Consider the following 24,305-nt stretch of genomic DNA (forward strand, 5'->3'; position numbering starts at 1 on the left):
CAAAAAAAACGTTAATGACGATTTTAATTCGAAAATTACAAGAGGGACGATTTCGATTTTGGACCAAAACGTTAGGGACCAAAACCATACTTACCCCTAATTTAAATTAGACCAAACTCTTAAAAATGAAACCTTTCAAATAATAGAAAAAAATAGGTGGTTTCAAATAATAGGGACAGTTTCAAAATAACAAATAACATACGCGGGTTGGTTTTTAAGAAAATAATGTGTTGATTTTAAATAGGCAATTTCAAATTACATGCATCCAGTCGCCCATTAATTAGTTAGTTAAAACCGTTTATATTTTTTGTTATTTTAAAACTGTCCATCTTTTCTATTATTTGAAATTGTTTATTTTTCTTATTATTTGAAATCGTCCATTTTAAGAGTTTGGTCTAATTTAAATTATTAATTTTTTTATTATTTTTAAAAATTATATTTTTATATTTACAAATACTCATTTATACGATAAACGAAATCATTATAAATGTATCTTATTTACACTGTAAACGAGATAAAATTAAGAGACATATTTTTGTAATAATTTTTATAATTATTTATTTCAATAAATAAAACATTTATTTAATTTATTTAAATAAAAAAATTTATTTTTATTAACTTCACAACTTTTTTTATTTATTTATTTTTCTTTCATATATTTATATTTTTTTTATAACTTAACTTTTTTCATTTTTAATATAATTCACAAAAATATATTCTTAAAATAATTTTTATTATATTTAATTATTTTACATGCCAACCTTCAATTTGTGAATCAATTTTTTATTATTATTTTGGTTACTAAAAAACTCTTCATTTATTTAATGTAATTTGCATTTAACAATTAGATTATTAATTATTATATTGTTATTGTGTATGTAAAGATTCTCTTTAATCTTTCACATTCAACGTTGACCTTGGGTAAAGCAAATATGCAATGATGAAGAATAAAGTTTTCCACAAGCAGGCAGCAGCCACCATTAATTTCCCAAACAGATTCGTATATGAATGTAGTTCAAGTCCTCTTTGATTCATTCTAGAATGAATATCGAATAAAATAGTAATTAGATACTATAACATAATACTTTACACTGCGATCATATGTAATGTACGTAGACATTTTCTAGAAGGAAATCATGCATGTTATAGACGAATATGATAAACAGTAGTGGGTACTGCAAGTAAAAAAAAAAAAGAAATCAAAACCTTGCTTGTGAAGAAACCAAATAATTGATGAATGCGTCCAAAGTTGAGGTTGCACGTGTCAAATTAAACCAATTAAATTATATTATGTACTATAATGGATACTACATTAATTAATACTACAATTTTCAATTTTCAATTTTCTGTGATGACTGATGAGGTAGTACGATGGACTTTTACCGCATGTTAATAAGTCAATTATGTAACAAAAAGTAAAAGACTATTTGGAATTTTCCTGATAGTGATGGTCATTAGATAAGGGACAAAATGATATTTTCAGGGAGACGGGGTTCGTTGTTATTTTATTACTATTAAATATTAATATATGCACACCAACCGCTGCCCATTTTCTAGCCCTCTAGAACCGGGATACTTAAAGGATAGAGTAATAATTTGGGCAAATTTACTCATTTAAATTATTTGAAAAAATATGTTATCAGATTATAATTTTTTAAATAGAAAAAATATAGATAGATAATAAAAATTCTAAACAATGTAAATAATAAATATATTGAATGTTCAATTTAATAGGTATACAGATAATTATGTTAATTATTTTAATTGGATGATTATTTTTTTATTTGATTTACTCATATACAGTTAATAATGACTGGATGTTCAATTCACTAGGTGTGCAGATGGTTATTCTAATGTTAAGGTTTAGGAGATAACTTAGAGATGGAGTATATTTTTTTATTTTATTAGGTCAATTCTAGAATCCATTGTTCATATTGTTTACAAAAATCATTATCTACCTAACAAAATTCTTTTAAATATTCACACGTAAATACAACTTTCGCAATACTCACATAATCAGTTATAACTCAAATAGCATAATATTCTCATACTCATATAAGAGGTCACGAGTTCGAATCTCTTTATCTTTAGTTAAAAAAAAAATATAACTTTCACAATTATATATAAACCGGGACACCCTCCCAAGAATTATATTACACGCAAATCACTCCACCTTGTCGTGATTTACGTTAAATGGTGTACATGTAGAAACTGTGCACCATGTAGCGATTTATAAAAAAATTGGTATAAATCAAATATATAGTCTTTTCTTCGATCACCAAATTAATACGTTAACACAAAATGATTTCCCTAGTTTTTTAAATTAATTAAAATAGTCTTTTTATCCTTTCTTAAATAGAGCTCATAAACTATAAATAAGCAACAATTTATATAACTAAATTCAACATTTCATAGATAAAAGGCTATATATTCAACCTGAAGAGTTTTGGCTGTAAGAAAGGGACTACACAAGTTGCAATATAAAATTAAACACAAGAAACTAAATATTCTATGTAAAATTTAAAAAGCCTTATACATATGTAAATAAAAGTCCCGTACAAAATGAAATAAATATCTAAAAAAACAATAAATTAGTTCTTCTTTTTTGATGATTTAAAATTTGGAGTTGAAACAAATTTCATAAAATTAATCTTAGAGTTTCGAAAATCCTAATTGAATTGAAATATTAAACATCTTGATTTGTCTTTTTGCTCTAAGAAACTCAAACTCTCTCTAACTTCTTTTTTTTTATCTTTTCATTGCTTTCTTTTTTTACCAAACTTTAAAAATTCTCCAAATAAATAATTCGCTATTGCCTCGAGCGAATTTTATACTCATGTCATTTTTGAAGAAACCGCTAGAGGGTGCCGCAGTTTTTTCATGCACCGATTTTTTTATGAACCGCTACAGGGTGTAGCGGTTTTTGTATACACACCATTCAACGTAAACTGCGAAGGGTGTAGCGGTTTACGTACAACCTAATTCGTGGGAGGGTGGTGCGGTTTATATATAATTGCAAAAATTGCATTTGCGTTTAGATATTTAAAAAGTTGTAATCTGGTAACGTATTTCTCTAAACAATTTAAATGAGTAAATTGTCCTAATAATTTAAAAGAATTATTGCATTTTGTATTAAGTTGTGTTGGTTTAATGCTTAATTTATTAATTTGTTTAAACATTAAGGATTAAAAGTTTAAATAGAAATGCTTTGTATCTAAGTGATTTTATCAATTAAGTCTAATCAAGTGATTTAGAATCATGCTATATTTATAACAGACTTTAATGTAAATCTCTTTTTGTTCATTTCTCTTCAATGTGAACCTTTTTTTTTCCTCTATGTTTTTGTCTGATTATTATTTCTTTCTCTTTGGATTTTTGTTTTCTTCTTTGATTTCCTTATGTTCTCCTCGAATTTTATTCTCATTCTTTTCAAATTTTCTATCTGCATTTGTTTTTTTTAATCGAATAGTGTAATTAAAATCGTTTAGGTTTTGCGTGTTCCAAAACAATGAATATTTCAAGTTCAAATCAGTTGAATGAGAGTAATTTGGATTATTCTTCTAAATCGAATCAAGTGGACGAGATTTGAATCGTTCTTAATTTTATCTAGTTTCATTCTTCAAGAATTTTGAATTGAATGGAATGGAATCAAATGCAATTGAATAAAGTGATAATGAATAATTTCATTCTTCTTTGCTAAAATTAGTGTTGTTTATGAATTTGAATTTAGATAGAATGCAGGAGTTTCTGAATCTATAAAATGCACAATTTTTGGTTTATTTGTTATTACACAATGGCGTTGTTATAATAATATTTGATTTATTTGCAGTCCAGGTGTGTTGTCGATAAACAATTTGTCCCAAAAGTTGGGATGACCTTCAAGAAAAATTGAATGGAATAGAATGGAATCTAATGCAATTGAATAAAGTAATAATGAATAATTTCATTCTTCTTTGCTAAAATCAGTGTTGTTTATGAATTTGAATTTGAATAGAATGCAGGAGTTTTTGAATTTATAGAATGCACCGTTTTCGATTCATTTGTTATTACACAATGGTGTTGTTATAATAATATTTTTGTTCATTTGCAGTCTAGGTGTGTTATCGTCGATAAACAATTTGTCCCAAATAATGAGATGACTTTCAAGGCAAATTGAATGGAATGGAATGGAATCTAATATAATTGAATAAAGTGATAATATATAATTTCATTCTTCTTTGCTAAATCAATGTTGTTTATGAATTTGGATAGAATGCAAAAGTTTCTGGATTTATAGAATACACAATTTTCGGTTCATTTATTATTACACAATGATGTTGTTATAATAATATTTTTCGATTCATTTGCAGTCCAAGTGTGTTATTACATAATAGTGGTGTTATAATAATATGTCACGGCTGAGATGTAAGAATATCAAGCAAAAGTAAAGGTAAATGTTCATTATCTCATGAAAATGCTACGTTGAATGATGTCAACGACCTTCAAAGTTCCCATGTGTTAGAACAAGAGAATGTCCCAAGAATAGATTGGGATCAAATATGAAAAAAAAAAGTTCACAAATGCATAAAAAAAAAGACAACTCTAAATGAGGTAACATTAATTTGCTTTTGATTAGGCAAAAATGTGTTTGTGCATGTTAGTACATTTGCTAATATATGATTTACTTCTTTTGCAGTTGATGTTTTTAGATAGTGGATCAATAATTCAGTCAAGCTACACTCCAGCCTTTATCATGCACAAGATATGAATGATCCTAAAGAGGATATGATGCACTATGATAGAAGTTTTGGTGTTTAGTAAAATAAATTTTGATTCATTTATATTTTACTTATATAATATTTTTTTCTTTATTGAAAATGAAGGTTAATTTCTGATTTGTGTTATGTTTTATTAAATAGTGATTTTTTTGTTTTTCAAATTAGTTTCTGTAATTGTGTTATGGTAAATAGTTTAAGTGTTTATTACAATAAATTTAGGTTCATTTGTATTTTTGCTAGTGTTGAGGTTTGATAAATACATTCAATATATTTAGTGTGAACCTAGATTCATTTAAATTAATGTGATCTCAATACAGCCCAGACATTTCTAATAAATAAATAAATAAAATTTAAATTTTTTTTTAAATATATAGCGTTACAAGGATAGCTTGGTGTGGGCTCCTGGAGAGGACATGACATATAGCGTAAAATCTTTCACCAACACAACAATAGCAAGAATATACAATTTGCCAACCATGACTCATATTTTTGACAATGTGTGAAAAGATTTTGTGCCTCCAAGAATATAGTTTCTTGTATTATTCCTGATCTTGAATGGATTAAACATGAAGGACAAGCTATTGAGGAGGAACATCATAAATCAAGGAGAGGCAATGTATACTATACTCTATAGTGGTGAGTTAGAAATGGTAAATCATTTATTTGTACAATACAATTTTTCTTCTAAGATTTGATGGTTAGCCTTATGTTAGGGAGGGATAAATTGCGTGTAACTAAATGACATAAAAATATGGTTTATCAATTGTTCGGACTATTTGAAATTGTAGAAACTTGAGAATCTTTGAAAATAATTAAAATTGTTCATTGGACAGCATTATGGAAATAAATAAAGGTACTTATGTCTGGTTAAAAGAATAGAAAGAAACGAAGATAGAAGTAATGAACAAATTATGAAAGAAAGAAAACGGATTTAATGAAATTACGTTGTTTTTAAACCAAAATCCAAAACATATGTAAAGGATGGTAATTTAAAATATCCAAATGGGATTTTGAGGTGCCATATAGGTGAGTTGGTTGTTGAAAAGATAGAGGAAAAAACAATATTGATAGGCTTGCAATTGTCATTATAATTCTTACTAGATGAACTCGAAGTATATGATTAGGAGCTAGTAATGGTTGTGAACAATAAAAATATTGTTGAATGGGTCAAGGGTAGAAAAAAAAAACATGCCGGTACATGCGATTTTTGAAGAATAGAGCTTTGAATTTGAAGCAATGGTTCCAATATATGTTGATGAGGTGGAATTTAAAGGAGACAAAGAGTTCAAATTTAGAAAGGAATGACTACATATGGTGGATAACAACAATAGTAAGTGGACTCATTAGGGTCATAGAGGAATGACATAGGGATGAGAAGTTTTAGGGACACGAGGAATAGAAGTGGCGTGTCAGGAAGCATTCAAAGAAAATGAACTATATTGACAAAACGTTAAAGTTTGCATGAAGGACATAAATTGTTAGTGACCCAAAGGAACTACAACTAAATCATGCATGGATAATGAAGTTGTGATTGAGTCATTATTCAATAATACTATATTCTATGAGTTAAAAGCTGATTTTATGTGTGTTAGATTTATTTTGTAAGAGAGGTTATTGTATATATAGATTCTGATGTAATTGATGTGACTTGATAAACTCTTGTAGATTTAGAGTCTGTCCTTGATAACAAAACCAAATGTTTTTCTCCAAGGTTTGGATAGATTCAATAAGAACAATCTAACAAAACAATCATGTGACTATCATATCTAAAATTAAGCATATATAATTCCTTACAAATCATAATATTTTGGTCATTAAATTATATTATACTAAAAGAAAAATTCTAAATTTTTTGATCTCACAGTCGTAAATGATACTCTATGTACACTTTTATTTCTCACATCCAAAATTTGAAAATTTTGCCCCAAATTAAAATTTCAAATCTAAAATACACTTAACCTTAAGAAAACATCTAATAATCTCACAATTTGTTCAAATCAAGAACTAAAAATGGTATAAATCATAAAATTCCTACTTGACAGGGGCACAATTGAACAAAAGAATGAGTATCCTATTTGAAAAATGTGAGGAAGGAACTGATCCAGACAGCGTGATAGAGTTTGATCTTTTTGCAGACTTTAATGCCATAAAAACGGGAGGGATCCACTATGGCCCGTGGGACGGTAGAGAGGAAGGAACCCATCTAAGTAGGATAAATAGCAGAGAGAAAGCAAATCCGCATGGCGATATAACGGTAATAAGAACGCGAGTCCATCTCAACGGAATGGTGAGAAGCAAGGCAGCAATATTTCATCTTGTTCCCACCTATCATGCTCCAGATAGTTTTGGATACCAAAAGAGATATATAAAGGGTTGAATGAATTATATCTTTTAGTGAAATTGCGCGAGTTAAATCCTTCTTTCTTTGCCAATTTCTTATCTCGAGTTTGCTAGAATTTTTGGATTTATGCTACTTTTTTCATATTCATATATTTTTTTTGCCTGTTCCTGAACATCAGCCATGGAAATTGGATGGCGCTTGAAGATGGACTGAGAGAACGCCCATCTCCTAGACCATTCAATAGCCTCATGATGGCTGCCTCTATTGACAGATTTTGTATTTCCACACGAGCTTTGTTGAACTTCTCTATATATATGTTCTTAATATCTTTTCGGGCTCTTATTTTATCCCTGACAAACTTGGCACGTATTTTACCTTTTCTTTCTAGATGGAAATATGAGCTACGAAATTTTTGGGTAAGTCATTAAAATAAGTTACTAAGATGGGGGCTAGAAAGTTGTCGAACCATTTTTGAGCAGTCTTGGTCAGTGTAGTCGAAAAATTCTTGCACTATCGAGTTGCATCGAAAGCTCCCACCAAGTACATTTGACTTCTAAAGTTGGTGAGATGATGTCTCGGATTGGTGGAGTTGTATATACAATACCATTTTTAAGATTTTTAAGTTTTTAGACACTTGTTTTCGCATTATTACCTTGAAGAATGGGTCTTCACAATCATAGTAATAGTAAGTCAACTTGTGGTCATTTCATGCTTTGTTGTTTCTGAGTTTAGCTTCTAGAGGTCAAATATTTTCATCAACTTCTTTCTAATGATGCAACTCATGCTACAACTGTTGCTTTACTTCTCTATGACATGCGAGTTCTACCTCCAACAAAGCCAATCGACATTTTGACATGTACTAGTCCCATTAGTTCCGTGGCAATTTGTTAGTTGGGCTCATTTGATGAGATGAGAAAATGTGGACTTGTAGAGCCACGTGGTAAGAAATCAGTGGTGGTTGTTGTAGGAATGGACTACGATGGCTCCTAGTTCTCATACAAGACTTCGAATCCGAAGTCTTGTGTGACCCAACGTTTTTTTTGTGCCATGTATTTTGGATGCACTTCGAGTCCCCTATAATGACGTCAATGTTTCGGGTCTACCCGAAACTTATATGAGAAAGATGGGTTTAATCTAGGTTGTCTAGGTGAGGTAACGCTCCTTTGTGTACTCTTGAGACATCAATTGGAGAGTACCTAGAAAGGACTCCTATATCCAAGTTAGCATGTTTTAGTAGTGTGTAGGTAAAAACTGAATAATAATTACTTGAAGTGTGAAGGTATTTATAGAGTGGAGTAGCTTGATTCAATCACAAGATAAGAAATTTTCTGTTGATGGTTGACAGTTACTTTCTTTATGTATAGATGATTATTGCAGAGTCAGTGATTATTCTACTGCAAGTAGAATAATCGAAGTAGTAAGTGGGGAGAGCCACTTATTTGGTCTCCAAGTGAGGTTGAGTCGTGGGTCTTGGAACTCGAATTGAAACCCTTTAATTTCAAACGTATTGACCCGGTCGACTCTTTTAGTAGGGAAGTCTTCCTGCCTTAATAGGCAGTGTTATCAGAAATGGACCGACCCACCCGGTCGGATCGGAAACCTGGTAAACTGGTGACCAAGCTAGTCCGGGTGAGCTTGTTGACCGGACAGGGAAGAGAACCGGTAAGAATCAGTTTGAACCGTTCAGATTTGACAAAAATTGGTGAACCGGCAGGTTTGATTTAACTTGGACCGGTTCAAACTCTTAATTTTTTTTCCATCACATGAAACGACGTCTTTTCGATTAAAAAAAATAAACTGAGTTGAAGGAAACCCCAGTAGCTCGAAGCCTCATTCCTCATCCCCTTTCCCTGTTTCCCAAACCCATTCCCTTTCGGCCATGAGAGAAACCACCTGAGAGCTGAGAGTCTAAGACTGAGAGTGTGAGAGAGTGAGAGAGACCCGTTCAGCTAGCGCCACCTCACCGTCTCACCATGCTCGCAGTCTCACAACCGCATGACCCACCACAGCTAGTGCCACCTTCATCGAACATTCGAACATCGTCGGCTCTTGTGTGTCTGTCGCCTCCTGCTACTGCTACTGCTCGTCGCCTCCTATCCTGTGTGTCCATCGCCTCCTGCTACTGCTCGTTGTCGGCGCCGTGCTTCTTCTCCGGTCTCCCTCTTCTCTGCCGGCGGTGCATCAACCATGTATGTATTTTTATTTTTTTAAAGTTATTCAATCTTTTAAATTTTCAATAATTTATGTTTGATTTCTGTTGATTGTTGATTTATGTTTGATTTCTGTTCAATTCAAACAGAAATGGATAACACTGGTTCAGTTTGTTGATGTATTTTTATGTTTGATTTCTATTGATTGTTGATTTATATTTGATTTCTGTTAAGTTCAAATAGAAATTGATAACACTGTTTTAGTTTGTTGATGTATTTTTATTTTTGATTTCTATTGATTGTTGATTTATGTTTGATTTCTATTCAGTTCAAACAGAAATTGATAACACTGGTTCAGTTTGTTGATTATCTATTTTTGTTAGATTATTGATTGTTGATTATCTGTTATATATGTTGGTGGTTGTTGTATATCATTCTTAGTAGATTATTGTTGTGTATTATTCCTGTAGATTAGTCATTTAGTTCTGGTTGATTAGGAATTTAGGATGGCTTCATCAAATACACGATCAAAAACACCAACTTCCTAAGAACAAGGATCAACTCCTGATGCAACAATTTGAACCCAAAAAAATAGTAATAGAGAAAAAACTAATCTTGCATGGGGCCATTGTAAATAAGTTGTGGATAAAGAAAAATAGTTCTGTTATGTATTTATTGTGAGAAGCTTATTAGGGGTGGAGGAATTAACCGGGTTAAGCATTATTTGGCTGAAAAAGGCAGAGATATTGAGGCATGTTGAAAGGTGCTAGCTGTACTGAGACACCAATTCAATCAAAATATTGATGATCTTCAAACCAAGAAAAGGGAAACTCAAGAAGAATATGCAGAAATTTATAATTCTTGTGATGGAGTTGAAAGAGAATTTGATGAGATTGAACGTAATGAGATGCGACAACAACAAAAATCAAGGCTTCTAGCACCTAGCTCAAGAAAAGAAAAACAACTCAAGGGATTACAATATTTTTTTCCACCGGCAGCAACACCTGGAGCTCAACCAACTATCAAAAGTGTTCTCCAAAGCAAAGAAATTGTGAAGAAGTGTGATATTGCTATTGCGAGATGGAAGATGGATGCCTCTGTACCATTTAATGTGGTTAATTCAGCTTATTATCAGCCGATGATCGATACTATTGCAAACATGGGTATAGGGTATAAAGGGCCAAATTATGGAAGAGTTCGTGGATATTTGTTGAGTAAATTGGTTGAAGATGTAAAGAAAATAATTGAATATTATCGTGAGGTTTGGAAACAAACTGGATGTACTATCATGTCCAATGGATGGACTGATCGTTGTAGGTGTACTTTAATTAATTTCTTGGTTTATTGACCTAAAAGAACTATTTTTCTAAAGTCAGTTGATACTTCTCATGTCTCAAAAACTGATGATGCTTTGTTTAAGTTACTTGGGGATGTTGTATTATTTGTTGGTGCTGAGAATGTTGTACATGTAGTGACGGATGATGCTACAAATTATGTTGCTACTGGAAGGTTGTTGGAATCAGAGTTTTCTAGATTGTATTAGTCTCCTTGTGCAGCACATTGTATTAATTTGATGTTTCAGGATATTGGAAAGTTAAAGGAAGTGAGTGAAACTGTGTCACAACCTTTCAATGATTATGAAATATATCTATAACCATTGCCATCCTTTATACTTGATGAGAAAGTTCACAGGCGGACGAGAAATACTTCATCCAACTCCAACTTGCTGGTTTGCCACTAATTTTATTATTTTGTAAAGTATTTTAGCTCAAAATGATCCATTGAGAGCTATAGTGACATCTAGAGAATAGACAAGCTCAGCTTACTCTAAAGAAGCTAAAGCTTAAAAGTTTGTGGATCAAGTCTTAGATTCTAAATTTTGGAATCAATGCACTGATATTGTTAAGCTTACTGGGCCACTTTTTCGTGTATTGCGTATTGTGGATAGTGAAGATAGAGCTTCAACGGGTTTCCTTTATCAAGCTATTTATAAGGTTAGGGAAGAGATGGTGAAGAGGTTTCAAAAAAAAAAAAAAAGAGGGTTGTTGATCCTTATTTGAAGATTTTAAATACACGTTGAGATTCACAACTTCGAAAAAACCTTCATGCTGCTGGTTATTAGTTAAATCCAGCTTTTCGATTTAATGCTGGAGAATTTGAAAAGCACAAGCAAACAACTTCTGGCCTATTAAATGTCATTAAGAGATATGCTTACGGTGATGCAGATTTGAATTATAAATTGACAAGTGAGATAAGAATCTTTAAGAATGCTAAACAAGACTTTGGAAGACAGTCTGCAATACGTGAGTGAAGCACAATGATGCCTAGTAAATTTTTTATTAAAATTATTCTTCTATGATTGTGATATGTTTATGATTTTATTTTAATGATTGTGATATATTAATTTTTTTATGTTAAGATTAATGTTGGAAATCTTATGGATGTGGAGCACCAAACTTGTAAAAGTTAGCAATTCGTGTTTTGAGTCAAACTTGTAGTTCTTCAGGTTGTGAGTGTAACTGGAGTATTTTTTAACACATTCACTCAAAGAAAAGGAATCGGTTAAAGTATCAAAAGCTTAATGATATTGTTTATGTTCATTACAACTTAAGGCTACAACAAAGGTACTTTTTATTATTATTATTTCTTGAAGTCATTATTTTAAATTTTTAGTCATAATAAGAATAATCAAGTTAATTGATAATATAGGAATCGAATGAGAAAGCAAAGTTATGATCCAATTTGTCTTGATGCATTTGAGGATCATTCGAAATGGATAATGGAAGATTCACCACTATTTTTAACTCCTGAAGAAGTTGATGCTTTACGGAATGATCTTGCAAATATGTCTCTTCAATCAGCTTTAGATGATTTGGGTATGTTTTTGTTAGGGATGATTTTGTAATGCTTTAACCAAATATTTTACCTTATTATTGATTATGATTTATGAAACATTATTGAAATGCTAGATCAATTAAATCTAAAAGATGATCGAGATGATGATGAAGTTAATAATAATTTTGTGAAAAATACAAATCAAAATGAAACTAATTAGGATATAGTTCCAGATTTGTCAGATGAAGCTAAGAAAGATATCCAGACTTTGAAATTACTCCTTGAATATAATCCATGAATTATTATTTTCATTATGTTAAATTGAGATACTAATGTAAAGGTACTAATAAATTTTATATTTATTTTCGTATAACTTATTTTTAGGATTTGAGACTTAATGTTTATTAAAATGTTATTGAAAATATGTTTTTTAAATTTTAATTTTTAAACTTTTGACTATTTTATATATTATATTTATGTGGGATCGGATTAACCGGTTAAATCAATAATTTATCAATTGAACCAATATAATTCAATAATATGACTAGTTCAATTACCGGTTCGATTCTGATAACTATATTAATAGGCCAAATAAGGTAGAATAGTCTAATCTTCGCCTTTCTTTTCTATAGTATAACCTTGGGCCTCTAATATTTTGGATCATATAAGAACATATTTTTATTTGAATTTGAGATCTTATATATATCTTTTATATATTTTCTTCACTAAAATACTTTCTAAAGCGTATATTCGCAGGAGTTTAAAGAAAAATGCTTTAAAAGAATAATTGATGTTAATTCACAAATTTAATTATTCACAAGCTAAGAGTTTTAGAAACTTTTGTTAAATGTCAACCTTTTAAAACCCTAAAAATTCATTAAAAAGGTGAAAAAATTTGTCGATAAATATAATTAATAAATAATTTGTTGCGGCCCAGCCCAGCTGAGCAGGGTTACCGTCCGACCTGCAACTGACCGGCCTGCACGGCTAGGTCGGTGCTTACAATCTGTCCGGACCCAGGACCCGAACACGCGTCCTGACTGACAGCTGGGGGAAGCGAAGCTTCCTGGAAGGTGGCCTCACCTTGCGGGGTCCGCCCTACTGACAGGGTATATAAGGGGAGGGTCCTACCCCTCCTACAAGGTACGTCATCATAACTTTCCTCTTTTTCCACCTGCACCCTATACTGACTTGGGCGTCGGAGTATCCTTGCAGGTGGCACCCCCTCAACCCATCAGGAGCTCGGAAAGTCAGCAGATAGCGTGAACTGTTTCCAGGACTCAGACCAAGGCAGGACCCATCTTCATATCTAAACCGTCCGGTAACCCGACTTACCGAACATTGGCGCCGTCTGTGGGGACCTCTAGCCAACATGGATTTTGCTTTGGTTTCTGGAGTGGCCGACGGCGGCGCCGGGACCCGTGAGGAGGGGATAGATCCCTGAGGTAATGGAGTAGCCGCTAGAGCAACCGTTCGCGAAGGCAGCAGATCTCCCCCGTGACACACAGAGGGACGACCCTTTGGAGGGACAGGCAGCGACAGCGCTAGGATAATACAAGAGCTGCACCACAGGGTGCAGAACTTGGAGCGAGAAGTAGCCAACCGTGAAAGTCATCAGCCCACTCCTAGCCAGGAGCCTTCCTGATCCACTCAAAGGGGATATAGGAGCCTCCAGAGGAGTCGCTCCACGCAAACCGCGAGCTCGCGGACAGAATCAGAAAGCCAGGAGAGCAGAGGGGTGCCAAGGAGAAGGTGAGACCCGCTGGTCTACAACCGATTGCCAACGAGAGACACCGAAGAAGAAGATTGGAAAAGAGACAGAGGACGAAGAAGAAGAAGCCGACCACAACAAGTGCACCGCCAAGAAAAGACGAGGAGAGGCTGGCCTAACAGAGAACACGACAGGGAAAGGCAACCGGTGGTCATGGGGGAACCCCTTTCCACAACTCGATCCTCGGAGTACGACTACCGAAGCACTTTGACAAGCCGATAGATATGAGGTACGACGGTACTAAAGATCCCCAGGAACATCTAACGGCCTTCGAGGCAGGATGAACCTGGAAGGGGTAGGCGACGAAGTAAGATGCCGGGCTTTCCCGGTAACCTTAGCCAGGCCGGCGATTCGCTGGTTTAATGCCCTTCCCCAAGGCTTCATAACCACGTTTGCCGACATCAGTCGTTCTTTCTTGGCACAGTTCACCACGCGCATCGCCAAAGCAAAACACCCGATTAACCTGCTAGGGGTGACGCAGCGAAACGGCGAGCCGACCAGAAAATACCTGGACAGATTCAACGATGAGTGCCTCGAGATAGATGGCTTAACTGATTCGGTGGCCAGCTTGTGCTTGACCAACGGTTTGCTAAATGGGGATTTACAAAAACACCTCACCACCAAGCCCATCTGGACAATGCAGGAAATCCAAAACGTAGCCAGGGAATACATTAATGATGAAGAGGTAAGTCAGGTCGTGGCAGCTAATAAACGATAGCTTACATACCCTAGTGTCCGCCCATCCAGTGGCGGCAAGAGGTCCAAGGAACACTCCAGAGACGGAGAAACAGCCAAGACTTTCAAACCCTTTCCCCGTGTTGGGAAGTTCACAAACTACACCCCCCTAGCGGCTCCAATCGTCGAGGTTTATCAGCAAATCGCCGACAAGGGCATCTTGTCGAAGCCCCGACAACTCAGGGACAGGATGGGAGGAAACAAAAACCTCTATTATGATTATCACAAGGGATATGGCCACAAGACCCAAGACTGCTTTGACCTGAAAGACGCCCTAGAGCAGGCCATCCGAGAAGGAAAGCTGGCTGAGTTTGCCAACCTAATAAGGGAACCTAGGAGGAGGGACCGATTGATGACAAGTCATCTTAGCCTAGTTTCACTAGCCTTTTTCTTTTGTTTTCAATTGAATTATGCACTTTCTTGAGCCACAAGCAAGCCAATTGGGTAGATTTTCATGTTTCCATTGATTTAATCAACCATAGATAAATTAATGCAATTTTATGAGGATTTATGCTATAATTGCCACATATTATGAAAGAATGACAATCTCATGATTTTGAGCATAGCTTTGATGTGTTTGGTTGATTAATGATAGGTGAAGAAAGCTTGGAGAAAAGTTGAAGCAAGAAGGAATGGCTAGGAGCAAGAGAGAACAAAAAGTTTGAGCAAAAGTTTGCCTCAAACTTTCGGAATAAGTGAAAACACCCCAGGGAACAAAAAGCTTGAGCAAAAGTTTGCCTCAAACTTTAGCTCAAACTTTTGGAAAAAAAGCTTGCGCCAACGTTTGCCTCAAACTTTTTGGCAAACGTTGGCATCACAAATCAATACCCTGGAGGACAAAAGCTTGCGCCAACGTTTGCCTCAAACTTTTTGGCAAACATTGGCGCCATCAGCAACACACCTTGGAGACAAAAATTTTGCGCCAACGTTTGCCTCAAACTTTTTGGCAAACGTTGGCGCCATGAGTGTGCATAAGGGGGCCAACGTTTGAGCAAAAGTTTGATCCCAAACTTTAGCTCAAACGTTGGTAGCAGCAAGAATGGAGCAGCTGGTGTAAAAAGTTTGAGTAAAAGTTTGCCTCAAACTTTTACTCAAACTTTTACTCAAGCTTTTATAATTTCCAACCCGGTTCACTTCGGTTCTCTCTCCAACTCCAAGAGCAATCAACCAAGTCCTCTATCAACCCAATTCCATCAAGAGCAAAGGCCCAATTCAAAGCTTGAAGACCATTTGAAGAAAGTGTATAAATAGCTTAGGATTTAAGTTTTTAGGGGAGCTTTCCTTTAGTTTTCGTAGGGAGTTTTCGGAGAGCTTTTGGTGTTGAGTAATTTTGAGTTTCTAAGTCTCGGGGAAGGAGAATTGAATTCCCTTCCTCTTAGTTTTCTTGCTTTCAATTTCAATTACATTTGCTTGGATCTTAGGTTGGAGAATTGAAGGAATTCTATTTCAATCTCATCCTGAGATCTCTCTGTTTACTTACTGCACAATTGAATTTCAGTTTCTATTAATTGCTTATTCTTCTACTTTCTCTGCAATTTACATTTCCTTTGCAATTGCTCTTGTTGGATCTAGGAAGGCATTGAGATCTATACTTGGTTATCTAGTCTCTTGAGTCCTGAGATCTGGATTCCCATTTTCAATTTCTCTGTTTACTGCTCTTCAAGCTCTTTTATATTTCTGTTTTAGATCCGATTCAACCCAAGGCATCTTCTACTCTTCTGTGTGTTGAATTTTACTTTTCCTTGTTTAATTTCTGCAAATCCAATTCCCAATTCCCTTTACAATTCAAGCATTTACATTTCTTGCACTTTAAGATTCTGCAATTTACATTTCTTGCGTTCTAAGTTTCTGCCATTTAATTTCTTGCTCTTTAAGATTTAGCACTTTAACATTTCAGTTCTCTTTAATTTCATGCAAATTACCCATTCCCTTTATTTTCCATGCAATTTAAATTCTGCAAATCATAAATCTCTCAACCAAATCATGATTCACTTGACTAAATCAACCACTAAACTAAAATTGCTCAATCCTTCAATCCCTGTGGGATCGACCTCACTCCCGTGAGTTATAATTACTTGATGCGACCCGGTGCACTTGCCGGTGAGTTTTGTGTCGGATTGTTTTCCGCACATCACCGATCAACCGAGGACAAAAGCCGCGCTGTAAAGCAGATACGGGAACCTGAGGAGGACGCAGAGCGTGCCCTCACCGTGGTGAATATGGTGATTGGAAGGGATGTCCCTCCCAGGTCGAAGTCGGCTAGTTAGAAGGACGCCAAGGTTCTAGCTATGTCCTCTGGCCCCGCGCCGACCTCTCGGAGGTTACCCTCGATATCTTTCAGCTCCGAGGATCAATGGTTCGATGAGGTTGCGGAGAGCCCACCGATGGTGATCACGGCCAGGGTGAGCACCGGCCTAGTAAAGCGGATCTTGGTGGACACAGGAGCTGATTCCAATATCATGTTTCGCAATGTATTTGATGCCCTGGGCCTACGAGACGCCGACCTCAGAGGTCACCAGCACGGCATGGTAGGCCTAGGTGATAACTTCATCAAGCCAGACGGCGTAATTTCCCTCCCGGTTTCCATAGGCGGAGGCAGGGGAAAGAGGTCGCTAATGGCGGAGTTCGTGGTCTTAAGAGACTCGACGGCCTACAACCTCATCCTGGGGAGGAAGACCATCAACGAATTTGGAGCGGTGATCTCCACCAAGCTATTACTAATGAAGTTTGTTGCTGATGATGGATCAGTTAAGACCATCAGGGGAGAGCTAGAGACGGCAGTCGCATGCGACAACGCCAGCCTCTCCTTGAGAAAGAAATCTAAAGAAGCATCTGGTGTCTTTCTTGCCGACCTAGACGCCAGGGTTGATGACAAACCCAGGTCGGAACCAGAGGGAGACCTCGAAAAGTTCAGGGTCGGCGATTCAGATGAGAAGTTTACCTTTGTAAATAGGAATCTGCCCCATGACCTGAAAGAACCCCTCATAGAGATGATCAAAGCCAACAGCGACTTGTTTGCCTGGACGCCGGCTGACATGCCGGGTATAGACCCCCAATTCATGTCACACCATCTGGCCGTGAGACCGGAGGCAAAGCCAGTGGCCCAAAGGAGGAGAAAAATGTCCCAAGAAAGGGCGAAAGAGGTGGCCAAATAGACGGCCAGCCTACTGGAAGCGGGCTTTATTTGGGAACTCGATTACTCGACTTGGCTTGTAAACGTGGTCCTGGTTAAAAAGCCTAGCGGGAAATGGAGAATGTGGGTGGATTACTCCGACCTTAACAAAGCATGTCCCAAAGATTCCTTCCCCTTACCGAATATCGATGCTCTTGTCGACGCGGCGGCAGGTTACCGATATCTGAGCTTCATGGATGCCTATTCTGGGTATAACCAGATACCGATGCACCCACCAGATGAAGAAAAAATGGCATTCATAACGCCGGGAGGGACATATTGCTACAAAGTCATGCCGTTCGAACTGAAAAATGCAGGGGCCACATACCAAAGATTGATGAACAAGGTCTTCAGGGACCTCATCGGTAAGACGGTAGAGGTATACATAGACGATATCTTGGTCAAGACCGCCAGGTCCGAGGCCCTTTTAAGTGACCTGGAAAGCGTCTTCGCGTCTCTTCATCAACACGGAATAAGGCTCAATCCGCTGAAGTGTGCCTTCGCCGTCGAAGCCGGTAAGTTCTTGGGGTTTATGATAACCCAACGAGGGGTGGAGGCCAACCCAGAAAAATACGACGCAATCCTTCAAATGAAGAGCCCGGGAAGCGTGAAAGATGTCCAAAGGTTGGCGGACAGACTCACAGCACTATCCCGTTTCCTCGGCGCGTCAACGGCCAAAGCTCTACCTTTCTTTAACCTGATGAAGAAAGGGATCACGTTTGAGTGGACCCCGGCATGTGAAGAAGCTTTCAAGCAATTCAAAGAAATAGTCTCGGCACCACCCGTCCTCGCAAGACCTAAGAAGGGAGAAACGCTATACTTGTACTTGGCAGTAACCGACGAGGCCTTGGCAGCGGTCTTGGTGCGAGAAGAGGGGAAGACTCAACAACCGATATATTTTGTGAGTAAAGCACTACAAGTAGCAGAGCTAAGGTATAGCAAGCTGTAGAAAGTGGCATATACGCTTCTGACATCATCGCGCAGGCTGCGGCAGTACTTTCAAGGACACCAAGTGTTCATACCCTGGGTCAAGCTGTCCGACCCGGGATGTTTAGCGACAAGCCGACTGACCTCTTCAGGTCAGACTATCTGACCTCTTTTCAAAGAGCTCAGCCAATGACCGACCTCTTCACAAAGAGCTCGGACAAAATGCCACAGAGGCCCAAGTAGGCCCAAACGAAGGAACACAGCCCAATCTAAAGGTAGCTGTTCATACCCTGGGTCGAGCTCTCTGACCCGGGATGTTTAGCGACATGGCGACCGACCTCTTCAGGTCCGACTACCCGATCTCTTCTTAAAGAGATCGGCCAAATCAACAGGAAAGCCCAGTAAAGGGCCCAAATAGAGGAACACGACCCAAATCCAAAGGCAGTACAAGCCTATAGAGATAAAGGCGGTTCCCTTGAAGATAAGCTGACCTCGCCCAAAGATAAGATAAGATAAGATAAGATAACTAACTTATCTTACCTAAGAAGGTCAGCCCACGACCATTATAAATACACTGGAGCACCCAGGTATAACTCATACTCTGATTCTACAATAAAACCTGCTTAATACCCGTGCTAACTTAAGCATCGGAGTCTCTTGCAGGTACCCCCACCCTCCGGTGACCAAGGATCAGAAGTGCAGCCAGTCCAACAAGTCGGACACAATAGCTCCGGCCGCCACCAGCCAGCCAGACACGTCATCTCCGACCAGTACAGAAGATCTCATCCGAGATCGACCTACAGTTTCAGGTAACCCTCGGAACATTGGCGCCGTTGCCGGGAAACCTGGAAGTCATCCCATCACCATGGCGGACGAACAGGATAGCGACCACAACTCAGATTCAGAGGACAGAACGCCGCACAAAAACACGGATGCCACACCAAAGGATACTCCAGAATCTAACGGAGACAAAAACTCATCACATCCGGGAGTAATAGAAGCACTTCAAGATCGCCTAAAGCAACTCGAAAAAGAAAGCCAGTACCAGCAAGAAGTCAGCAAAGATCTTCAAAGAGAGTTATGGCGACGTCGAGAATTAGAAGATAAACTCCTACAACTTGAAGCCGATCTCAAAGCAAAGGGTACCCGAACCACCCCTGAGGACAACTCTCGCAAGGATCAAGACCCATTCACTAGGGAAATCATGAAGACTAAAATCCCTAAAGACTTCAAACTTCCGGATATGACTTTGTACGATGGCACTACAGATCCCAACCATCACCTCAGCAACTTCAGAAGCAGAATGTACCTCACCGACGCCTCAGACGCCATTCGCTGCAAAGCTTTTCCAACGACTCTCACAAAGACAACAATTAGATGGTTCGACAACTTACCTCCTAAGTCCATCTCAAGCTTTGACGACCTAGCCAAAAAGTTCTTGGCTAGATTCTCCATCTAAAAAGACAAGGCCAAGCACGCCTCCAGCCTACTAGGAATAAGGCAAGGAGATCGAGAAAGTCTTCGCAACTACATGGAAAGATTCAACAAAACATGCCTGGATATACAAAGCTTGCCAACAGAGGCTGCCGTCATGGGCCTCATCAACGGCTTACGAGAGGGACCTTTCAGCCAATCTATATCAAAGAAATACCCCACATCTCTAGATGAAGTACAAGAGCAGGCAAAGAAGTACATCAACATGGAAGAAAATTCCCGACTTAGAGAAGCCTCGAAATCCGGTTTCACCTACCGAGATAAAGATAAAGAATCCAAGAAGAAGGAAGACCGAACGGGCGAAAAATCAAAAAGTATCATAATTACACCCCTCTTCGGGTGTCCCTTGTGGATATTTACAAAGAAGTCTGTAACACAGAAAAGATACCCCCAGCTCGACCACTCAAAGGCAAAAGAGGAGGAGGAAATCGGAACGAATATTGTGAATATCATCGGGTCCGAGGACATTCCACCAACGAGTGCTTCGACCTAAAAAACATCATAGAAAAGTTAGTAAGGGAAGGAAAACTAAATCGGTATCTAGCCACCCGAGATGATGAACAGAGAAAAAGACGAAGAGATGAAGATGTCGGACGAGCTGAGTGATCACCTCGTACGCCAGAAAGACATGTCCATTGGTGCACGAAATTGTAATGTTACTGTTCACATTACTCTCTTACAACTTCGCACAACTAACCAGCAAGTGCACTGGGTCGTCCAAGTAATACCTTACGTGAGTAAGGGTCGAATCCCACAGAGATTGTTGGTTTGAAGCAATCTATGGTTATCTTGTAAATCTTAGTCAGGAAGTCAATTATGTTTATCAGTTGAATTATGAATAACCAGTAGAGCATAAATTAAAAGTTACTTGTTGTGTAGTAATGGAGAATATGTTGGAGTTTTGGAGATGCTTTGTCTTCTGAATCTCTGCTTTCCTCTGTCTTCTGATTCACGCACGCACGTCCTCCTATGGCAAGCTGTGTGTTGGTGGATCACCGTTGTCAATGGCTACCTTCCATCCTTCCAGTGAAAACTACGCTCACGCGCTCTGTCACAGCACGGCTAATCACCGGTTGGTTCTCGATCCGGTTGGAATAGGATTTACTATCCTTTTGCATCTGTCACTAACGCCCAGCCTTCAGGAGTTTGAAGCTCGTCACAGTCATTCAATCCTTGAATCCTACTTGGAATACCACAGACAAGGTTTAGACTTTCCGGATTCTCATGAATGCTGCCATCAGTTCTAGCTTATACCACGGAGATTCTGATTAAAGAATCTAAGAGATACTCATTCAATCGGATATAGAATGGAGGTGGTTGTCAGGCACACGTTCATGGTTTGAGGAAGGTGATGAATGTCACAGATCATCACCTTCATCACAGTTAAGCGCGAATGAACATCTTAGATAGGAACAAGCGTGTTTGAATGGAAAACAGAAATACTTGCATTAATTCATTGAGACACAGCAGAGCTCCTCACCCCCAACAATGGGGTTTAGAGACTCATGCCGTCAGAGAATACAAAGTTTAGATCTGAAATGTCATGAGATACAAAATAAGTCTCTAAAAGTTGTTTAAATACTAAACTAGTAGCCTAGGGTTACAAAATATGAGTGGACTATGATGGATGATGCAGAGACCCACTTCTGGGGCCCACTTGGTGTGTTGGGGCCCACTTGGTGTGTGCTGGGGCTGAGATTTCATGCAGAGGCCATTTGTGGAGTTGAACGCCAGTTTTTGTGCCAGTTTGGGCGTTCAACTCCAGTTTTTTATCCTTTTCTGGCGCTGGACGCCAGAATTGGGCAGAAGGCTGGCGTTGAACGCCAGTTTACGTCGTCAATTCTTGTGCAAAGTATGGACTATTATATATTGCTGGAAATCCCTGGATGTCTACTTTCCAACGCAATTGGAAGCACGCAATTTCAAGTTCTGTAGCTCCAGAAAATCCACTTTGAGTGCAGGGAGGTCAGAATCCAACAGCATCAGCAGTCCTTTTTCAGCCTGAATCAGATTTTTGGCTCAGCTCCTTCAATTTCAGCCAGAAAAATACCTGAAATTACAGAAAAACACACAACTCATAGTAAAGTCCAGAAATATGAATTTTTCCTAAAAACTACTAGAAATAGACTAAAAACTAACTAAAACACACTCTAAACTATATGAAATTATCCCCAAAAAGCGTATAAAATATCCGCTCATCATCCATACGATACACGGAAGATTTGCAGGAGGAGGAATCTCCAAGTCATCCCGCAAAAGATATCTCAAAGAAGTATATCATGTCGAAGGGAAAGAGGAAGCACCCGACATCCCTACAATCACATTCACCAAAGAAGACGCATCAGGTGTCATCTCAGGACACGATGATCCCATGGTCATCACCATCAGACTGGCGAACGCCAATCTCCACTGCACATTAATAGACCAAGGGAGCTCCGTCGACATCTTATTTAAAACTGCCTTCGACAAGCTCGGCTTAGAAGAAAAGGAGCTTAGAGCATACCCGAACAGCCTATTCGGACTGGGCGATACCCCAGTACAATCACTGGGATACATGTCACTACATACAACCTTCGGAAAAGGGAACCAATCCAGAACACTCAAGATAGACTACATCGTGGTCGACGTGAGTTCAGCCTACAATGCCCTAATAGGTCGGATAATACTAAATCAACTCGGCGCAATTGTCTCAACTCCACACCTATGCATGAAATTCCCAACTACAGAAGGGATAGCTACAATAAAAGCAGATCAAAAGATGGCACACCGCTGTTATAACGAAAGTCTAAACCTCAGAGGCAGAGGAGAAGAGTTCCATACAATTGAGCTTGGTGGAGTTCAGAGACGAGAAGAACTCTGTCCACAGCCCGAAGGAGAGGTAGAGAAAGTTCAGATTGGAGACACCTCGGACAAAACAACTAATATTGGCACGATCCTGAAAGGAAACGCAAAAGAATTACTAGTACAGTTCTTACGAGATAATGTCGATCTCTTCGCATGGAAAGCTGCAGACATGCCAGGCATAGACCCCAAGCTAATGAGTCACAAGTTGGTGGTTTATCCAGGATCTCGGTCGGTACAGCAGAGACGAAGAAAACTTGGGCCAGAACAATCCCAAGCTGTGGAAGAACAGGTACAAGCACTACTGGAGGTAGGATTCATAAGAGAAGTCAAGTACCCACTATGGCTAGCTAACGTCGTCTTGGTGAAAAAATCAAATGGGAAATGGCGAATGTGCACCGACTACACCGATCTCAACAAAGCCTGCCCAAAAGATCCTTATCCACTCCCAAGTATCAACGCTCTGGTAGATGCTTCATCCGGATATAGATACCTTTCATTTATGGATGCATATTCCGGATACAACCAAATCTCCATGTATCCACCAGATCAAGAAAAGACCTCTTTTTTAACACCAAAAGCAAATTACTGCTACATAGTGATACCTTTTGGTCTCAAGAATGCGAGAGCTACGTATCAAAGGCTAATGAATAAAGTCTTTTCAGATCATATCGGAAAAATCATGAAAGTCTACGTGGACGACATGTTAATAAAGACACAAAGCGAAGAGACATTACTGACCGACCTGGCTCAGGTGTTCGACACTATAAGGAAGCATGACATACGACTCAATCCCGCAAAATGCACCTTCGCAGTAGAAGCGGGCAAATTCTTAGGTTTCATGCTCACACAAAGAGGAATTGAAGTAAACCCGGACAAATGCCAGGCCATACTCAACATGAAGAGTCCGACTTGTATCAGAGAGGTACAACAACTCAACGGGAGATTAGCGGCCTTATCCAGATTCTTAGCGGGAGCAGCAATAAGATCCCTCCCCTTCTATGCCACTTTAAGGAAAGGAAAGAAGTTCGAATGGACAATGGAATGCAAGCAAGCCTTCCAGGATTTCAAAAATTTTCTGGGACGACCACCTATCTTAACTCGACCAAGAGAAGAAGAACCACTCGTATTATACCTTGCGGTAGGAAGTCAGGCAGTAGCCTCAGCACTAGTTCGAGAGGACGACAAAGGGCAATAACCTGTATACTTCATTAGTAAAGCGCTGCAGGGATCCGAGCTGAACTACCAAAAAATAGAAAAGTTTGCCTATGCTCTCATACTG

The 24,305-nt window shown here is 38.0% G+C and overlaps 2 protein-coding genes across 2 annotated transcripts; both read left to right on the plus strand.

Annotated features, from left to right (window-relative positions):
* Nucleotides 1–14,134: 14,134 nt before the first annotated feature.
* On the plus strand, nt 14,135–14,572 carry LOC112748983 (uncharacterized). Its single transcript, XM_025797244.1, has one exon. It carries the CDS (start codon nt 14,135–14,137, stop codon nt 14,570–14,572), a length of 438 nt encoding a protein of 145 aa, XP_025653029.1.
* Nucleotides 14,573–16,877: 2,305 nt separating this feature from the next.
* Nucleotides 16,878–17,744, plus strand: LOC140179343 (uncharacterized). Its single transcript, XM_072218111.1, has one exon. The coding sequence runs from the start codon at nt 16,878–16,880 to the stop codon at nt 17,742–17,744; it is 867 nt and encodes a 288-aa protein (XP_072074212.1).
* The last annotated feature ends 6,561 nt before the right edge of the window (nt 17,745–24,305 follow it).

This window comes from Arachis hypogaea, chromosome 15, assembly GCF_003086295.3.
Source record: "Arachis hypogaea cultivar Tifrunner chromosome 15, arahy.Tifrunner.gnm2.J5K5, whole genome shotgun sequence".
Taxonomy (NCBI): domain Eukaryota; kingdom Viridiplantae; phylum Streptophyta; class Magnoliopsida; order Fabales; family Fabaceae; genus Arachis; species Arachis hypogaea.

Excerpts from the sequence above, each read along its gene's own strand:
- LOC112748983 (XM_025797244.1), top strand. The coding sequence starts at position 14,135 with ATGAACCTGGAAGGGGTAGGCGACGAAGTAAGATGCCGGGCTTTCCCG.
- LOC140179343 (XM_072218111.1), top strand. The coding sequence starts at position 16,878 with ATGTCCTCTGGCCCCGCGCCGACCTCTCGGAGGTTACCCTCGATATCT.